The 25,881-nt window shown below is 40.8% G+C and overlaps 1 protein-coding gene across 5 annotated transcripts in view; it reads left to right on the top strand.

The window, feature by feature from the left end:
• Nucleotides 1-25,881, top strand: part of prkcz (protein kinase C, zeta) — a 612,152-nt gene that overhangs the window by 376,267 nt on the left and 210,004 nt on the right. For all 5 annotated transcript variants that reach the window (XM_041206302.1, XM_041206300.1, XM_041206299.1 and 2 more), the window contains 2 exons: nt 14,108-14,205; nt 15,851-15,937. In XM_041206302.1, the coding sequence (XP_041062236.1) occupies nt 14,108-14,205; nt 15,851-15,937 (185 nt within the window). The remainder of the gene's footprint in view (nt 1-14,107; nt 14,206-15,850; nt 15,938-25,881) is intronic.

The following is a 25,881-nucleotide window of genomic DNA, read 5'->3' as shown; positions in this document are numbered from 1 at the left end:
GAACTGAAGGAATGGTTAAGTATAGTATGATCGCAAATATTTTGCAGATCTCTGTGTCACGAATACGAGATTTTATAAGATTATGCTTTAAGCCATCGCTTTAATTTAAAGCAAAATGGAATAATGAAGAAAGTTATGTGATCTGCTACAAGTTCTGCCCAACAATAAGTCTGTGTGGCTTGGTTGCCATGGAAACCAGTGACCCAGATTGAGGCTTGCTGAGAGCCGAGTGCAAAGTATTCATACTTAAAAACACAAGCAGTAGCCGCTGGGCTGACTGTGGCCAGATCTTTTGGACAGAAAGAGAGAGAGGGAGGGAGGGGTCTCACCAAGCCAAAAGACTGCAGTCGGAGTGGTCAGCAGAGAGGAAAAAGCTGCAGTTCCTCTGCAAGCTACCGGCAGAAGGCAGGAAGGGAGGTTGGTCTCATACAGATATACAAATTAGGAGCCAGAGTAAGCTATTTGGCCCCTCGAGCCTGCTCTGCCATTCAATTTGATCATGGCTGATCTGACTGTGGCCTCATCTCCACATTCTGCCTACCCCCAATAACCTTTGACTCCCTTATTAGTCAAGAATCTATCTACCGTTGCCTTAAAAATATTTAATGACTCTGCCTCTTCCGCTCTCTGGGGAAGAGTGTGCCAAAGTCTCACGACCATCTGGGAGAAAAATATTGTTATCATCTTAGTCTTAAATGGGAGACCCCTTATTTTTAAACCATGTCCCCTAGTTCTAGTTTCTCCCACAAGGGGAACCATCTTTTCAGCATCCACCCTGTCAAGTCCCCTCAGGATCTTGTATGTTCCAATAAGATCACCTCTCATTCTTCTAAATTCCAATGGATACAGGCCTGTCCTGTTCAACCTTTCCTCATAAGTCAACTCCCCACCCCACCAGTCCACTTATCAGTCAGGTGAACCTTCTCTGACCTGTTTCTGAAGTGATTATATCCTTTCTTAAACGAGAAAAAACAGATGTGATCTCACCAACACCCTGTGCAAATGTAGCAAAACATCCCTGCTTCCTTGCGATAAAAGACAATCTTCCATTTATCTTCCTAATCATTTGCAGCACCTGGATGCTAACTTTTTGTGATTCATGTACCAGGACACTCAGATCCCTCTGTACCTCAGAATTCAGCAACTGTTTTCTGTTAGTGAATCAATCCTCTATCCATGCTAATATGTTACTCCTACACCTTGAGCTCTTATTTTGCGTCGTAACCTTTGACGCAGCACCTTGTCAAATGTCTTTTAGAAATCCGAGTACAGCACATTCACAGGTTCCCCTTTATCCACATTGCTTGTTACTTCCTCAAAGAACTCCAATAAATTAGTCAAACATGATTTCCCTTTCACAAAACCATGTTGACTCTGCTTGATTGCAATGAGATTTTTTAAGTGCTCCTCTATAACCACCTCAATAATAGATTCCAGCAGTTTCCCTATGACAGATGTTAAGCTAACCAGCCTATAGTTTCCTGCTTTCTGTCTTCCTCCTTTCTTGAATAGAGGATCACATTTGCCATTTTCCAATCTGATAGGATCTTTCCAGAATCAAGGGAATTTTGGAAAATTAAAACCAATGCATATATTATCTTAGCAGTCACTTCTTTTAAGGCTCTAGGATGAAGTCCATCAGGACCTGGGGCCTTGTCGGCTTTTAGTTCTAATAATTTTCCTAGTACCCTTTTCCTGGTGATTGTCTCTGGTTAGAGTCACAACTGTGGCAATCTAAAGACTCTGGAAGATTTGTTCTGGCAAGACTGGGAGCAGAAATCACCAGAGTGGACCTTACCATTGAAAGTCAATTCATGAATTGTCAGAGGACTGAAGGAAAGGACCTTCAATGGTTGCTGGACATTACAGCTTGGTAAAACGGGGAGACTTGAACCAATTGGAAGCTAGGTGTGACTGTGGACTGTTTCCAAAAAAGGCTATAATCTTGTGGAGAACATGCTGCAAATATACGTGTGGACTGGGGTTATCAGTTGTGTTAAGACATGAATAAGGATTATCTTTTCTGTAGTTTAGAGTATTAGTTGCCTTCTAGGTAATGTTTAGTCAATGTTGCTTTTTTTTTGTTTGTTACAGTAAAAGTCTTAAAACTTAAACTCTTGTCATGCAATTCCTTTAGTTGGCCACTGGGAATTCAAATCTCTTGTTTAAGTTATAGGTATCTATGAGGATCATTAACATCTGTTGGTATCAAAGAAAGATATGTTTTCAGAATAGAATAAGTGTATAATTTAATCTAACTTAATTGTAACACACAATATTGTCAGCAATTTACTGGTCTAATCGCAGCACTGTAATCAAGATATTCTGCATGCTACATCTTTAAATTATCATTGTTCAAATAAAAGGTCTTAACTGATGAGCATGAGCCAAAATTCAAAGCAAGGTTACCAAAACATGAATCTGGCTATTGAAAGTACAGTTTACTGGTTATACCATGTGAAGATCCTCACGATGAATGTTTGTTCCCATTTCCTTTAGTATGGCTGTGATGTCTGTTGTCTTCAGGTAATCAGGAGCTCTGTGTATAGTCTTGTACTATCAAAACAGTTTTCTTTATTCTGTATGTTTATGTAGGTGGGTGTTTTAAGTCAGGCTATAATTTGCAAGTAACAAATCTGAAGATGTTATTCCTGTGGTCCCCTTGATAAGTGATATCACTTACTATGAGCACCATCATAAACATGCAGTACTTGAACTGTGGTGCCATTTATTAGAGCAACTAAGCTAATAGCAACACCTGTACCCCATGTAGAGGCTTAAATGTAAACACTTTTTCTGGCTAACTAAATAATTGACTTTTTCAATCATTTTATATTTCCCACACTACTTTTTTTTGTACTATGCCTGGAAAAAGGTAGCAGGTGGCCTGTTCCTAACTTCTAAACTGTACCAGTCATTGGAGAGGGTGGGACTGAAGAGCCATTATTTTTGCCTTTTTCTGTTCCCTTTTAGAAAAGTAGCCAGCTGTCATTCATTATACCCCTTGCCTTTATGATAAAATTGAGACCCTTTCATGCAGCAATTTCTAGTGAAGCACTAATATTGCTCAGTTCAGAGTAGAAGGGGCAAATGGCATAGCAGTATAATAAATTATTCAAAAACATTTTCAGGGAGGGGGACAGTGGGGAGTTATGTTTGGAGTGAAAAAAAGCGCAATTTTCTTGATGAAAGTTGAAATTAAGTGAAATAGCTCACCATCTCTTCAGTACCATGAAAATAATTGGCCTATCCTTAGCTTCATATGTAGCTATTTGTATACGTCACAAGTATGATGATGAAAGGTCATGAAGTCATCCCTATTTTACTTCTACTATTGCCATGTTCTGGAACAGAGGCAGCTATCATTTATGATGTTGTCCATCTGAGTATACCAACTTCACAGCAACACCACCACCTGGAAGTTCTGCTCCAAGTCACTCACCATCCTGACTTGGAAATATATCACCGTTCCTTCATTGTTGCTGGGCCAAAATCCTGGAACTCCCTTCCTAACAGCGCTGTGGGTATACCTACACCACATGGACTGAAGCGGTTCAAGAAGGCAGCTCACCACCACCTTCTCGAGGGTAACTAGTGATGGGCAATAAATGCTGGCCTGACCAGTGAAGCCCACATCCCATGAATAAATTTTTAAAAACTCAAAACTGCATTATTTTCGCTTTGTGAAAAAACTACAGGGCATGCCAAAACATTTATATAAGTATTATAGAAACATATGCACTTCCTGCCATCTTCTACTTCCATATTTATACTGGAAACTGCCTGTGCAAGCTCTACATGCTGTAATTACACTGTGTGCCTCACCCTCCTTAGGAATTGCAGGAGCATCCCCACTGGCCGTAAGATATGATTACAGCATGAGAAGCCTACATGACAGTTTTAATTATAAATGTAGATATAGGAATTTATAATGCAAATATAAAAACAAAGCAAAATTGTATTACTTCAAAATGGGAGCTAAATTCCATCTGTGTTCCTCGCCTTTGGACTGATTCATCTGAAGACTAGACTTGGTATTGACTGAAATAGAAGCAAAATACTGTGGATGCTAGAGATCTGAAATAAAAAGAAAGTGCTGGAAAAACTCAGCAGGCCTGGCAGCATCTGAGGAGAGAGATACAAAGTTAACGTTTCTCTTCACAGATGTTTCCAAACCTGCTGATTTTTTTCCAACACTTTCTGTTTTTACCTGATCTTGACTGCCTCCTTGTACTGCCACAAGAGATTGACAGTGATTATTAAACATTTCAGTCTCAAGTGGTTCCAATTGGAGTGACAACTGAAAAGCATGACAAATCATATTGAAAGTTATCGAGCCCATTGCTGTTGCTACCCCCTTGCCCTGAGTTTTGTGGAGGGAGGTTTCTTTCTAGCTTGCCACCTTGGCTTGTGGCATGGAACAAAATACTTGGAAGTCTGATTTACCATCGAGTTTTAACTAACTGAGAAACAAATGTTGACCGTCTAGTTCAAAGAAATAGTTAGCTTTTAAATTTCTGGTGTGGGAAGAGAGAATATACCATTTAAAAAAAAAACTGTGGGAGTTGTAATATAAGGGCCTGGCAGAACACAGGGTTAACGTGGGACTGAGTACAGTACTGCCCACATAGTGATGTAAGAGAACACATAACCCACACCTAGGTTTCAGCATAGTGTTGGACAAAGCTGTGCGCATACAAGCATGGAAGATCCTTTACTGTATATACATATATAGTTCTTGTAGTTAATAAATACATACATTTAACCTACTTAAGACTATGAGGACTTTTAAAGCCAACCAAACGGTATCGAACACCCTACAACAGGAGTCATGTAGTACATACCTCCTGTTTTGCTTTTAACGATTTGACTGACTCAGTGACTCCCTGATTTCCTGACAGTGCCCAAAACCAGGTTGCAAATATTCCTTATGCTTTGACAAGGTCCCACATGGGAGACTTATAAAGAAGGCAAATGCACATGGGATACAGGGTAATTTGATAAGGTGGGTTCAAAATTGGCTTAGTTGTAAGAGGCAGAGGGTGATGACAGAAGGATGATTTAGTGACTGGAAGCCAATGTCCAATGGCGTACCACAGGGACCTGAGCTGGGTCCCCTAGTATTTGTCATTTATATAAACAACATGGATGACTATGTTGGGGGTAGAATTAGTAAGTTTGCGGATGACACAAAGATTGGCCGGGTGGCTAACAGTGAGGTTGAGTGTCTTGGGCTACAGGAAGATATAGACGGGATGGTCAAATGGGCAGATGAGTGGCAGATGGAATTTAACCCTGAAAAGTGTGAGGTGATACACTTTGGAAGGAGTAATTTGACAGGGAAGTATTCAATGAACGGCATGGCACCAGGAGGTTCTGAGGAACAAAGGGACCTTGGCATGTGTGTCCATAGATCTCTGAAGGTGAAGGGGCATGTTAGTGGGGTGATGAAAAAGGCATATGGGACACTTGCCTTTATCAATCGAGGCATAGATTACAAAAGTAGGGAAGTCATGTTGGAGTTGAATAGAACCTTGGTGAGGCTACAGCTGGAGTACTGTGTGCAGTGCTGGTTGCCACATTATAGGAAGGATGTGATTGTACTGGAGGGGGTGCAGAGGAGATTCACCAGAATGTTGCCTGCAATGAAACATTTAAGTTATGAAGAGAGGTTGGATAGACTTGGGTTGTTTTCGTTGGAACAGAAAAGACTGAGGGGCGACCTGATCGAGGTGTACAAGATTATGAGGGACATGGACAGGGTGGATAGGGAGCAGCTGTTCCCCTTAGTTGAAGGGTCAGTCACAAGGGGGCATAAGTTCAAGGTGAGGGCAGGAGGTTTAGGGGGGGATGTGAGGAAAAACTTTTTTACCCAGAGGGTGGTGACGGTCTGGAATGGAGGGCGGTGGAGGTGGGTTGCCTCATATCTTTTAAAAAGCACCTGGATGAGCACTTGGCACGTCATAACATTCAAGGCTATGGGCCAAGTGCTGGTAAATGGGATTAGGCAGATAGGTCAGGTGTTTCTCATATGTCAGTGCAGACTCGATGGGCCGAAGGGCCTCTTCTGCTCTGTGATTCAGGGGCAGACCCAAAATAATAGCATGTGTGGCTTCAATTGCAGAAGATTCTAGTTTTTAACTCCCTTTCTGAGTTACCATACACCTTCCTGTCTCAATCTAGTGCTGCTGTTTCTTTTAACTGGAACTGCCTTCTCCCAGTAATAATAGTTTCGCTGTTACTGTTATTCAAAGTAGGTCTCATTCCAACAAATGGCGAGCAACTGTAGTTCCCAAGTTATCAAACAATGATGATAATAGTTTCTATCAGCACTAATCACAGAATCCCTACCTAGAGACCTACAAACATTGTTGCTGTGGGTTCTAGCTCCATGGATAATGCTGGATGAAGCATTTCTACTCTATAACCTTGGGTCCCCATGTAGCTCCACTCTCATCAGAGTAAACTACAACAGGTAGGAAGAAAGTTAGATCACTTTATTGTTCCAATAAGCCAAAGCAACTAACATTCAAAGTTATGTAATTATAAAAGCAGGTAATAGAGAAAGGTAAGACATAAACAAAATAAACTTAAGTACAAAAATGAAAAAGACTTATAAGTTATGTAAAACTAAGAAATGTAAAAAACAAGCTTTCAAAAGAATTTGCAGATAAAGTGAGTATAGGAAGAAAAGGTTTAAAAAAAATAATTTATTTTTACAAAATTCCATTTTTTTCTACGTGCTTTGCTGAGCAATACAACAGGAGATCAGGAATAGAGTTTCAACTGTGGGTATAATTGAGAAATTACACCCAAAATGTGCTTGAAAATACACTGGTTAGGTTACAGCTTAAGTTCCCATAAAATGCATTTTGATAATCATAAATGTAAAATCTCCCATGAACTAGCCCAATTGAGCAACACAATAAAATAATAGTGTTGTGGTTATCTTACTGGACTAGAAATATAGAGGTAAAAGCAGAAAATGCTAGAAAAATTCAGCAGGTCTAGCAGTATCTGTACAGAGAGAAACAGAGTTAATGTTTCATGTCTGTATGACTCTTCAGAGCCAAAGAGTAAAAATGTGATGGATTTTATTCCGTTTAAGAGGGAATGGAGTAGCTGGAACAAAATAGAAGATCAGGGATAGGTGGAAGCTAAGGAGAAATTTAACAAAGATGTCATCGACACAGGACAAATCTAGAGGCCTGGACTAATAATCTGGAGACATTTGTTCATATTTCACCATGGCAGTTTGTGAAATGAATTCAGTTAATTAAACAAATTTGGAAAAAGAAGCTAGGATCAGTAATGATGAGCGGATTATTGTAAAAACCCAATTTGTTCACTAATGTTCTACAAGAAAGGAAACCTACCCTCTGGCCTGTGTGTGACTCCTGTTATATTAATCCTGGACCAGACACCCAAGTTTTTGGTACAATCTGGTTAGGGACCAGTAACTTTTTGTTTTAAGTAGACAAATTTTGAGATCCCTGACATTTGCTAAGAGAATAAACCCATTAGATTCCACGGTTTTTGAACAAACAAAATAAACTTTACTACACAGAAAAGTAAAACAATTTACAATATCTATTATACTCTAACATGCAGAATCAACATGAGGTACTGTGAATTAACAGGAAAAATGTGGTTTAACACACTAGACTGCAAAATAAATGGCAGATGCGACCGAGACAGATCCCATGGATTTCTCAGCAACCCACCCAGATATCAGTAAACACTGAGTCAACCAATCTCGTCGAAATTCTGTCTCTCACGAGCGATCCGAGTCTTCACCTTCGAAGATCTAACCTCTGAATTCCCTCCAAAAGTCACTTCGACTCAGACTGCCTCAACGACTGTTCGCCTCACAGGGTTTCAATCGCATCTCCCGAGACACCATTCCCCTGGCTTCCTTAGTCTGCATTCCAGCACCAACCCACAAGCACACCTTCAGCTCTTCAGCCAAGCTGAGCAGGACACCACTGCTCTAAAGGGTTACCTTTGCCCCAATGGCCCATGACATGGAGCCACCAACTTTCCACTGCCCTTTCAACTCACCAAGGCTTCTACCGAGCCCCCACTGCTTGAAGCCTGCCAACCACAGCACTTTTATTACTTGGAGGCTCTTTCTTTGCTCCTCTTCCCGTTGGTTCTTTCCGGCAGTCTCCTCCTACTGAATGCTCCTCCTCCGGTTCTCTGTCACTCACTGGCACCTCTCCCTGTCCCCTGTCTGGGACTCCTCTCGGCTATAGCGCTCCGCTCCTAGGTCCCCAATCAGGGTTTTCGTGCCATTTTCTTTGTCACGCAAATGCACTGGGCCCTTGTCTTCGGTCCAAAGAACTCCGACGTCAGACTCTGCATGTGCGGAAACTCCCAGAGCTTGTCAGGACTTGTAGTTCCTGACCTCCGCCTGATGACAAGTTAAGTCAGGATTCTTTACACTCTAGATATGCATCAATGTGGTTGATGCTTAACTGTCCTGTAAAATGGCTGAACAAGCTACAAAGGCAGCTCACCATCACCTTCTTAAAGGGTAATAAGGGATGACCTTGGCCTTTCCAATCACTCCCCAATCCCATGAATGAATAAAAAAAATAGATTTTTAAAATTTGCATGTAAAAGTATTCCTTGTTATACTTAAGACTGATAACTTGGTACCATTTTATTAATACAGCTGAAAATTGATATATCAGTAAAACTAAGCATGGTTAATAAGGATATCTAATCCTTCACTTGAGTAACTTGATTTAAAATCTGTGGAAATTACTTTTTAAAAACAAAGGTATGTTGAACCATTTAAGTTCATTGTTGAACACTAGTCAGATTCTTAGCAAGTTAAATATTTTTTGATGAGAGAACTTTTAAAATGTGCCCACTAATCCTCGTGAGCCTAAAAAAATGAGCACAATTTGAAGAACCTTCCTGAACAGGTACAATTGGCGGAAATCTTCCAATTTTGTCCTGGTGCGTGGCAAGTTTTGGCAGGGGCTGCTTCAAGCTGTAGCATAAAAGATCACGGAAAAGAGAAACACAAGTGATTTCAGGCATATCTCACTTGCATTTAAAATTCCCCAATCTTTTGCACTGGTTTGGCAGATTGCACTGGATTGCAGTAATATAACTCGCGTAAAAGAGTGGAAACTTGACCCCTACTGTTTAATAGATATTAGGATTAGATTTCCATTAAAAATACTTAATACGTTGCCAGTATTTTTTAATGTTGCACAAAGGGCTGAGTAAAAACAGGATTGCAAGAAGGATTCCAAAACAGAAATAATCAAACCCTTAACAGAACATGATTGTTTCTGTATTGTTAACACTACAGAATTATCCAGTAATGTTGTAGAGTAAGGTTGAAACTCTGAAATTTGGCGACACAAACCTTTTCCATTTGGATGAGGAAAAGCTTGGTCAAAAAGAGAGGTTTTAAGGAGCGCCTTAAAGGAAGCGAGTTGGAGAGGTTTAGGGAGGGAACTCCAGAACATAGGGCATAGGCAATTGAAGGCACTGCCACCAATGGTGGAACAGTTAAAATCATGGAATGCTCAAGAGGCCAGAGTTAGATGGGCACAGTTACCTCAAAGTTATGGGGCTGAAGGAGATTACCGAAATGCGGAGGTAAGAGACCATGGAGAGGTTTGAAATCAAGGATAGGAGTTTTAAAATCGAGACGTTACTTGGCCAGAAACCAGTGTAAGTCAATGAGAATACGTGATGGGTGAATGGGACTTGCTGCAAGTAAGGACAAAAGCGCAGATTTTTGGATGACCTCAAATTTCCAAAGAGTAAAATATGGGAGGCCAGCCATGAATGTGTTGGAATAGTTAAACCTATAGACAATAAAAGCATGTATGAGGATTTTAGCAGGAGATGAGCTGAGGCAGGTGTATAAGTCAGGCAGTGTTACAAAGATGGAAATAAGCAATCTTAGTGATGGCATTGGTATGTGACTGGAAGTTCGTTTCAAGGTTAGCAAAAGTTGTGAACAGTTCAGCTCAGTCTCTATTGCCAGGGTTAGGGATGGAATAACTAGCTGGGGAGCAGAGTTTGGAGCTGGTGCTGAAGACAATGGCTTCAATCTTCCTAGCATTTAATTGGCGGAAATTTCTGCTCATCACGTTCTGGATCTTGGCTAAGCAGTCTGATAATACAGCAACAGTGGAGGACTTGACGTGGTAATGAGCTGGAACTGGGAGTCGTCAGTGTACATCTGAAAACTAACATTGTGCTTTCGGATTATGTCATCAGGGACAGCATGTAGATGAGAAATAGGAGGGGGCCAAGGATAGACCCTTAGGGGACACCAGAATTAACAGTGCACGAGCGAGAAAGGAAGCCATTGCATGCAATACTCTGGCTATGATTAGATAGATAAGAATGGAGCCAGGTGAGTGCAGTTCCACCCAGCTGGAAGACATTGGAGAGGGCTTGGAGGAAGATTGTGATCAGCCTTGTCAAAGACTCAGCTAGGTTCAGAAAGATGAGGAGAGATAGTTTTCCTTTGTCACAGCCACATAGGATGTTATTTGAGACTTTGGTAAGACCTGTTTTGGTACCATGGCAGGGGCTAAAACCTGACTTGAGGAATTCAAATACGGAGTTCTGGGAAAGATGGGTGTGGATTTGGATGACATCATGACTTTGGCGAGGAAATAAGTTTGGAGACGGGACAATAGTTTGCATGGAGGGTGGGATCGAGTGTAGGCTTTTTGAGGAGAGGGGTGATAACAGCAGATTGAAAGGAAAGAAAAATTGTGGATAAGAATCTGTCTTAAAGTGATGCAAAATTGAGAAGCTGATGCATTGACGTCACTCTGTGTGACCTGAACTGTAAAAATGCCAAAGGTTATTAGGAAGTGGGTAAATTTCATACAGCATCCTTTGGTTAATCATGTTTGTCAACAGATTAAAACATCCTGGGGGTTGCCACTTGCCATAAACTGAACTGGATCAGCCATATAAATACTGTGGCTACAAGAGCAGGTCAGAGGCTGGGAATTCTGTGGAGAGTAATTCACCACTTAACTCGACAAAGTCTGTCCACCATCTACAAGGCACAAGGCAGGAGCGTGATTGAATACTCTCCACTTGCCTGGATGACTCCAGCTCCAACAAGCTAGTCACCATCCAAGAAAAAGCAACCCGCTTGATTGACATCCCATCCACCACCTTAAACATTCACTCCTGCTACCACCAACGCACAGTAAGTACCATCTACAAGATGCGCTGTGGCAACCAAGACTCTTTAGACAGCACCTTCCAAACCCATGACCCCTATTACCTAGCAGGACAAACGCATCATCTGCAAGTTCCCCTCTAAGTCACACACCATCCTGACTTGGAACAATATTGCCATTCCTTCACTGTTGCTCGGTCAAAATCCTGGAACTAACAGCACTGTGGGTGTTCCTACAATGCATGGACTGCAGCAGTTCAGGAAGGCAGCATACCACCACCACCTCAGGGCATTTAGGGATGGGCAATAAATTCTGGCCTAGCCAGCGATTCCCATATCCCTTGAACGAATATTAAAAAAATAACAGCTTGCATTTCTGAAGTGTCTTTCATGTGGAATTACATCTCAAAGTCCTCAGAGCTATTGTTAAAATTTGTTGTTGAGTCAAAGAAAGATGTTAGAAGTGGGGGTGATGAAAAACTTGGTCAGAGCAATGAGTTTTAAGAAATGTTTTGTAGAAGGAGGGAGATGAAAAGGCTGAAGGCTTTTGAGAGAATTCGGATGTTCCTGAGCATGGGATCTAGATTGTTACAATAGCATGGCTAAGGGGAGGAGGAACACACAGGAGATCGAGAGTCAGGAATGAAGGGTTTATCTGGATGGAACGAAGGGTGCAATTATAGTAATGAATGACTCTTGTTTAAAGGTAGATATAGAAATGTAACTTAAAAAACAAACAGACGTGATGCTGCTCAAACTTGTCTTTAGTTTTCTGGTGTAGAGAGCAATCCTGGTTTAAGTTCTACATTGACTTCAGATGGATGGAAGTAGGATTGGTGGGAAAAAAAACACCATCCTTGAGAATATGGTGCACTTTCTGATACACTTGTCAGTAGAATTTGGGCAGATGGATCACTAACAACACAAAGGAGAAAAGCTTAGGGTCAGGAAAGGGACATAGAGTTAAATATATGAAAAGCAAGTAGAATACAAAGAAATTAGGAGAGAAGTCAAAAAATCAATTAGGCATGCAAAAAAGGATCAATCAAATTAAGTTCAGGAACATATAAAAAAAAGTAAAATACCTTACAGGCACATAAGATCAGGATTGGAATAGGACCACCAAGGGATTTACAGGATAAAAGTCGCAAACAATGATAGTGAAATGGCAGAAATATTAAGTAATTACTTTGTTCTGGTATTTACCAGGGAGATAGATCAGGTGAACCTGATATTGGAAGATCAGACTGGAAATGGTATAACTGCTTTTTCAATAAAAAGAGGTGAAATAGTAAATAAACTGACCAAACTCAAAGAGGATAACACCCTTGGTCTGAACAGAGTAAAAGAATCTACAGACGAGATTTAATAATACGTTAGAAAAAGATGTAATACCAGAGGACTGATTGATAGCTAATGTTGTACCTATACTTAAGGGAGATAAAAATTTTCCAGAAAACAGTAGACCAATCGGGTTAGTTGGTATTAGGAAAAATCATGGGAATGCCTCCCAAAGGAGAAAATAGAAAAACATTTAAAAACCAAAAATACTATAATGAAGGTCAGCATAGATTTCAAAAGAGAGAGCTTTGCTTGACCAACTTCATTGAGGTCTTTGAAGAGATGACAGAGAATATACAAGGGTATTGTAGTAGTGTAATTTATCTAGCTTTCTAAAAGGCCTGTGCACATTATGAAAAGGATATAGAGGCAATGGAGAGGGTGCAAAAAAGTTTTAAAAGGATGATACCAGAAATGCAAGGCTATACCCATCAGGAAAGAATAAATAGGCTGTGGTCACTTTTCTCTTAAAAAGAGAAGGCTGAAGAGTAACCCAATAGAGATCCTTAAAGTTATGAAGGGTTTTGATATATTAAAATATATATATTTAAATCTATATTTAATGTAATATTATTTATAAATATATATTTTCAGCTATTTTCACTCGACTGCTTCCTGGGTCGAGGGAGCTATCTTATGAGGAAAGGTTGGACCTGTATGCATTGGAATTTAGAAGAATGAGAGGCAATCTTATTGAAACATATAAGATCCTGAGAGGGCTTAAACAAGTAGATGCTGAAAGGATATTTCCCCATTTGGGAGAGACAGAACCAGAGGACACAATTTAAAAATAAGGGGTCTCCCATTTAAGACTGAGATGAGAATTTCTTTCTCATGGATGGTCATGAGTCTGTGGAACTCTGTTCCCCAGAGAGTGGTAGAGGCAGAGACATTGAATATTTTTAAGGCAGAGGTATATATATTTTTGATTAACAAGGGAATCAAAGGGTTTCAGGGGTAGTCAGGATATTAGCATTGAGGCCACAATCAGATCAGTCATGATCTTTTGGAATGGTGGGACTAGAGGCCATCAATATAAGATAGAGACTAAGAAATCAAATAGGGAATGCAGAAGAAACATCGTTCTCTAGAGAGTTGAGAGAATGTGGAACTCACTACCACAGGGAGTGGCTCAGCCAAATAGCATAGATGCATTTAAGAGAAGTGCGCATAGGAGGGAGAAGAGAATAGAGGGTTATGCTGATCAAATTAGATGAGGAAGAATGGGAGAAGGTGCAAGTGGAACCTAAATGCTGGCATGAACTGATGGGGTCAAATGTTGTATATTCTATGTAATATTTATATTATGCCCTAAACCTTCTATTTATGAAAAATACTCTGACAAAATCTTTTTTAAGCTTTTTATAACCATGTTTTTTGAAGTTTGAAGAATGGAGGAGGTTAACAGACGAGACATATTCTGTTGCTCCTTTCAGCCAAAATTAACGTGGACCTTTATTGAGGGGGAGTTAGGCAAGGAGGAGTTTTAAAAAAATTCACTTCCAGTCTAATTAAGATTTGTATATATTCGTATCTTGTGGTCTGTCATTTGGACCATGCATTATGCAATTCTCTTTTCCTTCACAGGATATCGATTGGGTACAAACAGAAAAACATGTGTTTGAACAGGCCTCTAGTAATCCATTTCTGGTTGGTCTTCACTCATGTTTCCAAACAGAAAGCAGGTAATAAATGATCCTTAATAAAACTCATTTTATTTTCTTTTCTCTTATTTTTTCATTGGACCTTTGTAATTGTAACTAACTAATCTGGAGATATCAAAATATTAAATAAGGATCCTACATAGTACATGTGGGCTGGATTTTACTGCTTTCCACTGGCGTGTTTGAAGGCATATAAAATGCATTGTGTGGCCTGCCCACTGCCTTCCTGCCTGCCCCAACCTGTCTCCTATTTTATGTGGGGCACATTGGAGACACCCGGTCGCCCACTTGCCCTTTAGCATATTGAGGCCCCTAAGCAGCCAACTCTTCTGCACCCCCACCACAATTTTACCTGTGGTGGTGGGGGCGTTCAGGTCAAGTGGGTAGTCTGGCAAATTTTACTGAACAGGCTGGTGTCAGGCATGGTGGGGGGGCGGGGGGGATCTCTTTTGGGGAGGTCCTCTGTGATCATTGGAGGCATCCCAACTCCTCCCGCCACCCCTAGGTCATACCCTCCTCCACTGCCTCTCAAACTCAGCCTCTCACTCCCCACCCCCCTCTCACCAGGGCCTGCCAGTCATACCCTGCCGATATCCCGGACTCACCTTCAGTCTGGCTTTCATAACCACCTCCTTTTCGGAACTGGGTGTAGTCCCAGCAGCGGCCACTGCTTGAACCTGGCACTGCTGGGACTTCAGAGTTGCCAGCCAATCGGATTGGCCAGCAGCTCTAAGGCAGAACTTCCTTCCCAGATCGGGAAGAAGTCTCACCCTGAGCCAATTAATGCCCTGCCAAGCGGATCAGCCGGCTTTTTTGTGGACAGGCTCCCGACTGACTTTAGTTGGGAGGGGTGGGGAATACCGCTTACCATAAAATCAAGCCCTTGTGTCTTGATTGATTTTGGCCATAATTTTCCATTCAGAAGCTTGCCATTTCAAGTCCTCCGACTGTTCACAATGCTAGCTTGCTTTCCTTAATTGGTTGAATTTCACCAATTTTGGACTGCATCACAGACTGACACTTGTAGGGACCCGGCCTGCTGCAACTCAAACTGCCCACCCTGCTTGCTAGAGGATAGCAGAATGTCAGCAATTGGACTCAAATGAAGAGAAAGGGAACAAACTTAGAAAAATAAATGACATTTGTCTTCTCTGCCATTTTTTGTGACACTCTGGCTTTGATATTTATGACAAGACTGAGACAGTGGTTGTGTTTTAAAACCACTGGCACAGTTGCCAAGCAGCAAGCCCACCAGGAACACATGCACAAATTATCTTTGGTGTCATCATTGGCATTGTATTCATGATGTTGTCTTAAAGCTGTATTTATGTTTTTGTGCTTGTGTAGGGATAATGCCATTCTATAGGAATGCCTTTTGTATTTCTAGCTTATAAATGGACAAATGAGCCTTGGTAGTGGGATTGATATTACTGACTGGCACACTGGATTTTGTGAGCTCCTGTACATCACAAATTCAAAGCTCACTTGACTACAAGCAATCTTAAATATATTTGCAAAAGCCAAAAAAGTGCTTGGTATGGTTCCTTATTGTATTGAAACTTAAGAAAGCAAAGAACTCTTATGCATATTTAGCATTATCTAAACAGCAGTTCTCAGTGTTTTTGCATTTTATTTATTTAACTTTGTTTTCTGTGGTATGTTTCAGGCTGTTTCTGGTTATAGAATACGTCAATGGTGGTGACCTCATGTTTCATATGCAACGGCAGAGGAAACTTCCTGAAGAACATGCTAGGTACATGTCAGAATAATGGAAAAATTGTGGATAGTACAAATTCATCAGGCTGACAGTACTGAACTGAATGATTGGAATGATAAATAAATCTGACACTGGGTTGCTGCCAGTGTGACTTACTGATTGGGGTGGGCACAGGAAGAAAGAGGTCAGCATCTTTTAGTTATCTCTGTAAAAGATACTGTTATCTCAGCTAATTATGGTCATAAACCTAACAAGTTTTTGGAATTAACTGCCTGAACCCTAACTTGTACCAAGTCACTTTCACCCTCACCTTATACTTGCTGACCTACATTGGCTGCCGGTTAAACAACGTATTAATTTTTAAAATTCTCACCTATGTTTTGAAATCTCTCCAAGGCCTCATCCCTTCCAATCTCTCATTTCTTCCAGCCCTATAACACTTCAAGATATCTGCGCTCCTCCAATTCTGATCTCTTGATAATCCCTATTTTGATCGTTGCAACAGTCCACTATTAGCAGCTGTCCCTTCAGCTGCCAAAGCCCTAAGCTTTGGAATTGCCTCCCTAAACCACTCCACCTCTATTTTCCCCCTTTAAGATGCTCCTTAAAACACACCATTCATCTGCCCTATTATCTCCCTTTCTGGTTTAGTGTCAAGTTTTGTTTTATAATGCTCCTGTGAAGCACCTTGGGAATGTTTGTTACATTAAAAACACTACATAATTACATATTGTTGTTAACATATGTGTCATTGGCTGGGATTTTCCATTCCCCCTGGCACCGGGCATGTTCAATGGCTTGAGTGGACAATACGGCGTGATCGCTTTCACAACTGTGTGAAACCACTTTGTGATCATCTGCTCAACCTGCCATCGGACGTCGGGAACCTCATTATAATACATCTGCATATCATTATTAGGCCATCCCACCAGAATTGTTCACAGGCCACCTCCCGCCCTGTGCTGGATCATCCGCCCACGTCGGCAGGAAAACATGCCGACATGCTTCACAACAACCTATATAAGGCTTGTACCTGGCGGGCTGCACTTCACTCAGGACTTCAAGGATTGTTTGCCTACCTTGCTTTGGTCAGCACTCGCAGTCATCAGCACCAAGCTTCACAGACTGCACCCCATCTCTTTTAGTGGGGCTCACGGGCAGGTTTCTGCCTGCCAGATCAGCCATTTGTGGGTGGCTTTTCAATGGCTGCAGGGCTAGGGTTTGCTTGGGGAAGGTGGAGAAGTGGCTTCAGGCAAGGGAAGAGTCTGCAGGATGAGGGCTGTACCAGGGAAAGAGGATATCCAAGGGTGTGTGTTGGGTGGGCACATGTTGGTCTGTTCAAGTGGCCTCAAGATAGTGAGGCCTGAGGAAGCAGTCTGCAGAGGAGATGAGACCAGATGGACATGAGGGTATGAGTGAGAATGGGTGGTGATGACCCTTGAGCTGGCAGTGAGTGAGATGCCAGTGAATGCGTGATGGGCTTGAGTGTGTGAATTTAGAGTGATGAGATAGTTGCCATACCCCAGCTGAACAAATGAGATCATTCTTCCTCTATCTTCATTGGATGGACAACCTCTTCTGTGCAGCATTGGCACTGATTACCACTGCCATCACCTACCAAACCGGAGTGGTAATATTGCTGCCCCTCCTGCGGCCAGAGTGGGGTTGAAGGACATCACAGTGGGCCTCCATGGTGTCCAAAAGATGCTTGAGGGCTGCAGTTGCCTTGCCTTTCAGAGCCATGCCTTCTTTGCTGCAGTCCTAGACTGGAAGCAATGAGCTTGGCTGTACTTTAAATGTGGTGCCTGGCATGAGAAAGCGGTGAGGTGACGGTGTGGCGGGCGAATCAGAGCCCGCCATCGAAATGTCGAGTATCCCGGGAATGTATAATTAATGTGGAAGGTTTGGGATGATATGGCATGAAAAGCCACCATTGCGGCCAGTGGGTAAAATGTCGCTTTTCCCGCCCATTACCGCACTTAGTGCAAATCAGGGACAATTCCACCCATTGTTTCTGATGTACTCAGCTCTTGGAACTTTCCAGCCTGTCTATTATGTAATTTTGAGATTTTACACTGAAGTCTGCATTGAGTGCCCCCCCGAGGCTTTCATCTTTGCATGTCGGTTTTTGCAGATGGGAAGAATGCTCAGAGGAAGCACCACTTCCTTTCTTTTTCATTCTTTGATTCTCATTTTTTTTCTCTTTCTTTATTCCTTTTCTTTTGCCATTTTTGCCATCTTCTTTCTTCCTTTGTTTCTTTCTTTGCCCTTCTTTCTCAAGTTACTAAACAATAGCTGATTAAGAATATGTACTAACCCTGTGGCATTGTTTAATTTTATAAAATATTGTTTCTGATTCAGAGTTGTGCAGAGAATTAATAACTGGTAGTCATTAAAGCCACCAAAAGTGCCACTGATTTGTGCTTTGTGGCCTACATTGGAAATCAAAAGAATCAATTTTTGAAATATCAGGTATGTGTCACCAAATTAGTGGAGAGTCATGCAATACTAGAGGTTTTATGACTCTCAAAAAAAAATCCAGTTTTGCTCTAGTGGTACATGATGATGTTTAAGCCCTTTCAAAGTGGATTGCTTTCTTGACAGCCATCAATATTTCCTATGTTCTCATATAAGATAATGAGTAGTCAGGAATACATTAAACCTTGGGCTGAATTTTGCTGTCGGCGAGCAGAGGGCGGGGCATGCTCGCCGACACGTAATATGATGTGGGATGATGTTGGGGGGAACCCCCGACATCATCCCGCCCCATTTAAATTTTCAGGAAGGTGGGCACGCAGCAAAATCAGCTGTGCACCCGCCGACTTGTCAATGGCCAATTAAGGTCGGTGGGCAGGCCAGGAGCCCCTGCGGGCAATAGAAAAAACATGAAACCTCATCCACCAGCAGGATGAGGTTTCATATAGGGATTTTAAAAGTTTAATAAAGTTTTAGTGTAATTTATGAACATATCCCATCTCGTGTGACATTGTCACATGAGGGGGACATGTTAAGGATTTTTTTTTCTATTTTTAACGTTTTAAAACTGTCAGCGATCTCCCTGAGGCAGCACTTCTCCTCATGGAGATGTGCGCATGCGCGAAAGAGCGCACTCTTTTGGGGAATGCCCCCCGCCCACACAGGAAGCGCATAGTGCTTCCCGACTGATGTCACGCCAATTAAGGCCTGCCCACGTAAAATGGTGGCGGGACCCGCTTCTCTGGTGGGGATCGGCTCCCTGCCCGCCGGAAATTGGGTCAGGCCCACCTGCCCAGCAGGCAGAAAATTCTGACCCCTGTGTTTGAGTTAATTTTGCTGTTTGGCCACCAACCATGAATGGATATAAATATGTCCTATTCATTCAGACCAATATTTGTTGTTTTTTTTCTTTATTTAATTACTGATAATCTTTACATTATTGACCAACTTTCTTGAACTATCAAAAATAATTGTGATTTTTTTTTACACTGATTGCTATTGCTTTTGAAAGCATCATGGACAATGAAAAATGATATTTAGTATTACCTTACATTTAGAAAAGGAACCTCTAAGCAATGAGCCTTAAACAGGTGCATAATGATAGCATTACAGCAAGAGAAATAATCGTACGGTCTACATGATAAAACATTACAGAGACAGAAGACAATGGGAACATAAAATAAATTCCTAATCCAAATAACAGGCCACCAGACTACCAAGAGACCAATCATAGAACTAGCCGAAAATTATTAGTGCTTTACGTTGGTTGAATATTGGGCTATGGCAATCGATTACTGGCCCCCGAAAAAAATGGCATATAAGCGGATCCTTTTGGTCCAATTTCCACCATCACTGCCCAGTTTCACAGGAGCCAAGGGATAATCGACAAACACCAGCATGTTGAAAGAAAACAAATTTTACAAGAATTTCTCTTAAGTGGTAAAAGTACCTCTTCATCTTTAACTAGCAGTGCTCCGTTGCACATGCAGGTATGCAGTGTACAATAATTGGAATATTCCATCATACAGATGGCATTTGTTTTATGCTAGGCAATCTCAAGTAGTATTGCACAAAAGGAGTCTAAACCAAATGTGGCTCTCAGGTAAATGTGGTGGGCTAGAGGTTGAGAGCTAATTCACCCAACTTGAGCAGAGATAAAATTAATATTGTATATGTATAAAATAGATATATATATTCAGTGCCCTTTTTATAAACTTAATTATAGTTAAATAGAAAAACTTCCTAGATTTTCAGAAGCCTGCGTCAGTTGGAGCATAGGAGGTTTCTCTCAAGTAAAGGCTCTTAAGCTATAGGGACATCAGTAGCTGAAGGGTGTAATTTCCATGTGACAAATTTACATAAGCAGGTTCCATTATAAATGTGAAAATGTAAATTTATAATGGAAAAAATTGACAAGGTTGTCACGAAATTGTGATGAGGTAAGACATTTTAGATAGGTGCTTTTCCCACTCCCAATCTTTTCATGTCTATCCACTGTTGTCAGGGCGAAGGAATGTAGGTTTGTGATGTCAGCTGCAGTTTTCAGGGGCAATTTTTATGTCTGAGCAGTAATTGGGTAAGATATGGGCAGAGCACATGCAATGATCACACTGGATCTCCAGTGGGGAACCCACGCAGTTTTCCATGTCTCCCATTGTTAATGTCATGAGGGGTCTGCCAACACGAAATTTGATCTCCATTGTTAAGTTTCAATGGCTACTTGGCAATAAAGACAGAGACCAAGACTGATTGCTTAAAACTGAGTTTTAATCTGGTATATAAAACTCAAAGCTCCTTGTCTCTCCTGTTTTCCCTTTTTATATATATCAAATGGGTACTTAGCTTGTTAACTAATAATTACTATTTAAAGTCCTTGAGAGTTAGCTGTTTCCTTCCCCAACAGATTCCCCTCTTCTTAAGATGAAAGTAACCCTTAATTATATATTTTTTTAAAAATGAATCTTTTTATCCACAGCACAAACATCAATATATATTTTTCATTCAATAAATTCTCCTTATTCCCCCTTCTTAGAAAATGTATAGAAATGTCCACACAAAAAAAAATTCCTTTTTGCCTTCTCAAAGGAAAAGACAAGCCTCTTTGAGGATCTCCAATAACTTTTTGGAGCTCACTCCTCGTTTAGTGAAGCGGTCGGACAATTGGTAGGTGCTATCAATCCATTTGATCTTGGCAGTCTCCTTCTCTAGCATCTGTTTTAAGCTTGCAATGTCAATTCGCAATCTCTTTTTGTTAATGCACTTCGTAGAGCGAGCATTTTCCCAAAGTGACTTATTGTCTGTATGACATTCAATAGGTATGATTCCTGAATACCCTTTTCCATTTAAAATTTCTGCCTGCATCATTGATATGAAGAATGTCATATCTACCATCTCAACAAGAGCGAGAGTCTCCACTGCCAACATACTTTTTACAAATTTTCCTATCCTTTTAGCTTCCCATGCCAAAGGGCAACATTTACCTTCTTCCTCAATGACAAATATTATAAATCCTCCTGCACTCGAAAACCCATCACATAGAGTTGCATAAGACATGTCACTAAACACAATCATTTTTCTAACATCATCCAGAGATGGGTATTTGAAAACTCACTGCTCCATGTTTAATTTTGTCAATATTTTGTTTGCTTGAATAATTTCTTCAACCTTGGGATTGTTCATTTTAGTGCTCAATTCTAAAAATTTCAAAATTGACGTCGGCCTTGTTCGTTTTCCTAGCCAATTGAGTTGCCCAATTAGACTTCTGAGTTCCTCTTTTTGCATTTTAGAAGCTGCTGTATCATTTTTTGGAGGCCCTACCACAACTAATTGCAATGGGATTGACATTCTTAAAGTAGGATTGCTGATGTAAAATGACCTGTGATCCACTCTGTCTGATTTCCAATCCAATGTATTTAAATGCACTAGAAGCCTGACTTCCAATCTTGAGCTCCATTCTGAGCCCATTAATGACAACCGTTTCAAATTTCCTACTACCACCTTACAAAAAAATCGTCTACATGCTCCATAAAGATGCCTGCCAGTTTCTTTCCATGGTGCCAATAAAACAATGCCGGTTCTGCTTTCAACTTGAAGACAGCCAACTTTAACAAAACTGACCTCACTGAAAAATACCAAATTCTGGAGGTGTCATTTAAACCGTATACGCATTTATTTAACTTCCAGAATGTCCCTTCTGCGTTTGGTGCCTCTTTCAGTGGATGGAGGAAAACTTCCCTTTGAAGTTGGTGCCCCTGCAAAAAGACAGCTTTAATATCAATTGACTTGCTTTCCCGAGCATTTTTAGCCAACTGAGCCAAGGATATCTTCAGAATAACTTTTTGGTCACTATTTTTCTTTAAAACCTCATGCCACTAGCCTGTCTTTAACTTTATGGACAGAATTTTCCCCTCGTCGGGGGGGATTTTGCGGGGGCGGGTGTGGACACAATCTGTGCTCCTGATTAAGGCCCACCCAGTGTGACGTGCGCCTGGAAGCGCTGAGTGTTCCCTGTGCGGGGATGGGGGTTTCCCTGAGTTGTGGTCTGCACATGCGCGAAAGAATGTAGAAATCTCCCTGAGGCACAGTGGTGCCTCAAGGAGATTAGTTTAAGTTTTAAAAAACTAAATAAAGAAAATAAAAAATTTTAAGACAGTGTCACATTGAAAGTGGGACGTGTCAATGAATCGTTATAAAAATTTTAATTCAATTTTTATAACACTTCATGAAACCTGATCCCACCCGAGGATGAGGTTCCATGAAAAATGCGAAGGCCGCCTAGGCTCTTCGTCTGCCCGCCAACCTTAAGATTGGACGGGCAGCTCAGTTCATTAGTTTAATTTGTTTTTAACAGGCCTTTATAGACCTTTGACAGTTCGGCAGGTGCACAGCCGAGTCAGCTGTGCCTTTTCCTTGCATATCCATCTATGAGATGGAGCTGGTTGTCCCCTATCTGGCACCTCTTTGTATACCCCCAAATTCTTTCCAATTATGTAGTTCTTAATGTTTGGCATCCTTTATTAATTTATTGTCTAATTTGTTTGAAGCTACTAAGGCTTCTCAATCACATGGGCTCCTGTTCCTTGTAGCATTACTAGTCTGTGCCATATTCCATGGCCATATTAAGCTACATTCTCTTTCCTGCTTTGGACTGTTACTGTTTGATCTCCCTCTTTTATTTAAAGATGTTCTTTCAACAGTTCGCAATGTCTTCCTAGAGGCATGTTCACTCCCAGACCCACTGCCTGAGCTCACGCTGCATTTTCATGCCTTTCATTTTTGTACTTCATGTTCTCAATCCATAGGCCTAACCTCCTGTCCTTTTATCTTGTACACTTAACCAGTTTTTATATTTTCCAGTGGCCTTCCCTAGGCCATACCTAAGTCGTTGCATCACTCCATTGACTGGCCCCTTCTGTCAAGTATGTAACTTTAAATGCCAACTTTTGGCAGTTGTCCCTTTGGACAGATCACTTCATCTTGTTAGTTTGAATTACTGTGTCCATCTTCGGATACCCCGTCAACTTTAGCAACCTGATCCTCGCAACCATGCAGCATATGGGTGTGAGAAGTACATGGTTCTTCATCACTTCCTGTAATCCTTTCTGGACCCACAAATTTGTAATCCGCACCAACTAACTTCGATGAATGTATCCGAATAGTCTGGCTCCTATACTGTAAAATAGCTGTTTTACCATCTTTACCTATAACCTTTCCGAGGCCTTCCCACTCGTTAAGTCCTTCTCTTTTATAGTATACCATGTCTCCCTGATTAAAAATCATTTCCGATGGTTGTACATTATGTTCAATGCTCACCAAATTGTTTCTGAAATTTTGACTTTAAGAAATAATCTGCCTGTGTGTAGTGCATTTAAATGCTCAGAAAAAGTAGAGCTAATTGTAGTTCCCTCTCAAGCTGGGGAATGATCATTCAGGACTGAAAAAATGTTTTGATTTCTGCCAAAAACCAACTGATATGGACGATAACCTCTGATCATCTGAGTGAATTCTTGTCCATGCTAGAACAGATGTTAATTTACAGCTTGGTCTATCTGCTAAAATTTTACGAAGCATCTCATCTATCACCGCATGATTCCTTTCACATACACAGTTATTAAAAGGGCTTTCTGCTGGTGTATTTCTAACTATTATATTCATATTTTCGCATATATCCCAAAACTCATTGTTAGCAAATTCCCCCCCCCCCCCCCCATTATCAGTGAGGGATTTTGCCGGTGGTCACAATCCAGTCCCTGTCCACTTTTCCGTTACCTGGTCCACAATTATTTTCTTTTCTTTACTGTGTATGATTGTCAACTGGTTAAATTTTGTTGCCAAAGCTATGAAACGTAAAATAAAAATGTTCTTTTCTTCATCTCACACCTTTAAATCCACTGCCGCAACTTCATTGAAATCCTTCACTATGGGCCATGATGGTGTCCTTCTGTATTTCTTAGAGACATCACATCTATTGCTTATCTCAATAAGTTTAGTGTACTCTCCATCCCTTATTCCTGAATTCCTTAGCAAAATTTTTAATCTTTGGGAAGAAGGGTGGGCAAACTGCCGATGTAATTTTAACACAATTAGCTTTTTGCCCTGTAAATTCCTATCCCCGGATGCTAATAGCACTTCTTTCATTCCCTTAATAGAAAAGTTAGATTTCATTAAAGGACTACAATAGTGTCCAGATTGCGTAAATTGTAAATCCACAGGTTTTCCAAATACAGTAGCCTTGTCGTTTTCCATGTCCAGCTTCATTTGCGCTTTCTTCATTGATGGCCTGCTCAACAGTAACGGTATTTCGCTAGACTCTACATCCATGCTGATGAAATGATTGACTCCAGCTATCTTACAGGGAATCACTACCCTTTTCAAAAATTTTAGGGTATTATCTCCAAAGCTAAAATTGGTGGAATTCTCAAATTCCTTGTTCCAGCCCTTGCCATTTAAGGAGTCCAGGTTGCATTTAATCAGCCTATTCCCTGTTTTTTCTTTGACAAGGATGTAACCCATGTCCACAAGGTTATTTCGTTCTTCCATTGGTCATATGGTTGACACTCAGAAAACATCGGTGGGTAATCATACCCTGACCCTCTACATTTTGATTCAGCTGTTTTTGCGTGACTCCAAACCACTCTGCTCTTAATGTTAACTCTAAATATTGTCTGTTGTCTGAAGAAAATATGTTACTTACAAGCAGCAACCATCCTCTGCTACCACTGATAAGTTCCAATGGCTGCTTGATAATAAAGACAGAGACCAAGACTAACTCCTTCAGACTATGTTTTATTCTGGTATATTAAATTCTACCAGTTCCTTGTCTCACCTGTTTTCCCTTTTTATATATACCAAATGGGCACTTAGCTTGTTAGCTAATAATTGCCATTTAAACCCCTTGAGAGTTAACTGTTCCTTTCCCCAACATCCATCGGCAGCTCATCAATTTGGAATCAAGAAATGGGATGGTGCATCTACTTCTTAGCCTTCAGCATAGGCTGACCAATCCTCCAGGATAGTCCTGAAGTCTTCAAGCATTAAGGATTAATCTTCTGGTCATTTTCTTTGAATGTGTTTGCTTATTAGTTATAATATAGTTATGACACAAAGATAGGCATGAAAGTATGTTGTGAGGAGGACATAAGGAGGTTGCAGACAGATAAAGATAGCTTTAGTGCGTAGGCAAAAATCTGGCAGATGGAGTAAAATGTGGGAAAATGACAAGTTGTTCACATTGACAGGAAGAATAAAAAAGCAGAGTATTACTTAAATGGAGAACAGCTGCAAAATTCTGAGGTGTAGAGGGATCTCGGTGTTCAAGTGCATGAGTAACAAAAAGTTCAAATGTAGGTACAGTAAGCAATTAAGAAAGCTAGTGGAATGCTATCCTTTATTACGAGAGGAATGGAACATAAAAGTAAGGATGTTATGCTTCAGTTATACAGGCCATTGGTGAGACCACATCACAAATACTGTGTACAGCTTTGGTGGTCTTATTTAAGAAAGTA

The sequence above is a fragment of the Carcharodon carcharias genome, chromosome 15, assembly GCF_017639515.1.
Source record: "Carcharodon carcharias isolate sCarCar2 chromosome 15, sCarCar2.pri, whole genome shotgun sequence".
In the NCBI taxonomy this organism is placed as follows: Eukaryota; Metazoa; Chordata; class Chondrichthyes; order Lamniformes; family Lamnidae; genus Carcharodon; species Carcharodon carcharias.
This window is presented reverse-complemented; position numbering and strand designations above follow the sequence as displayed.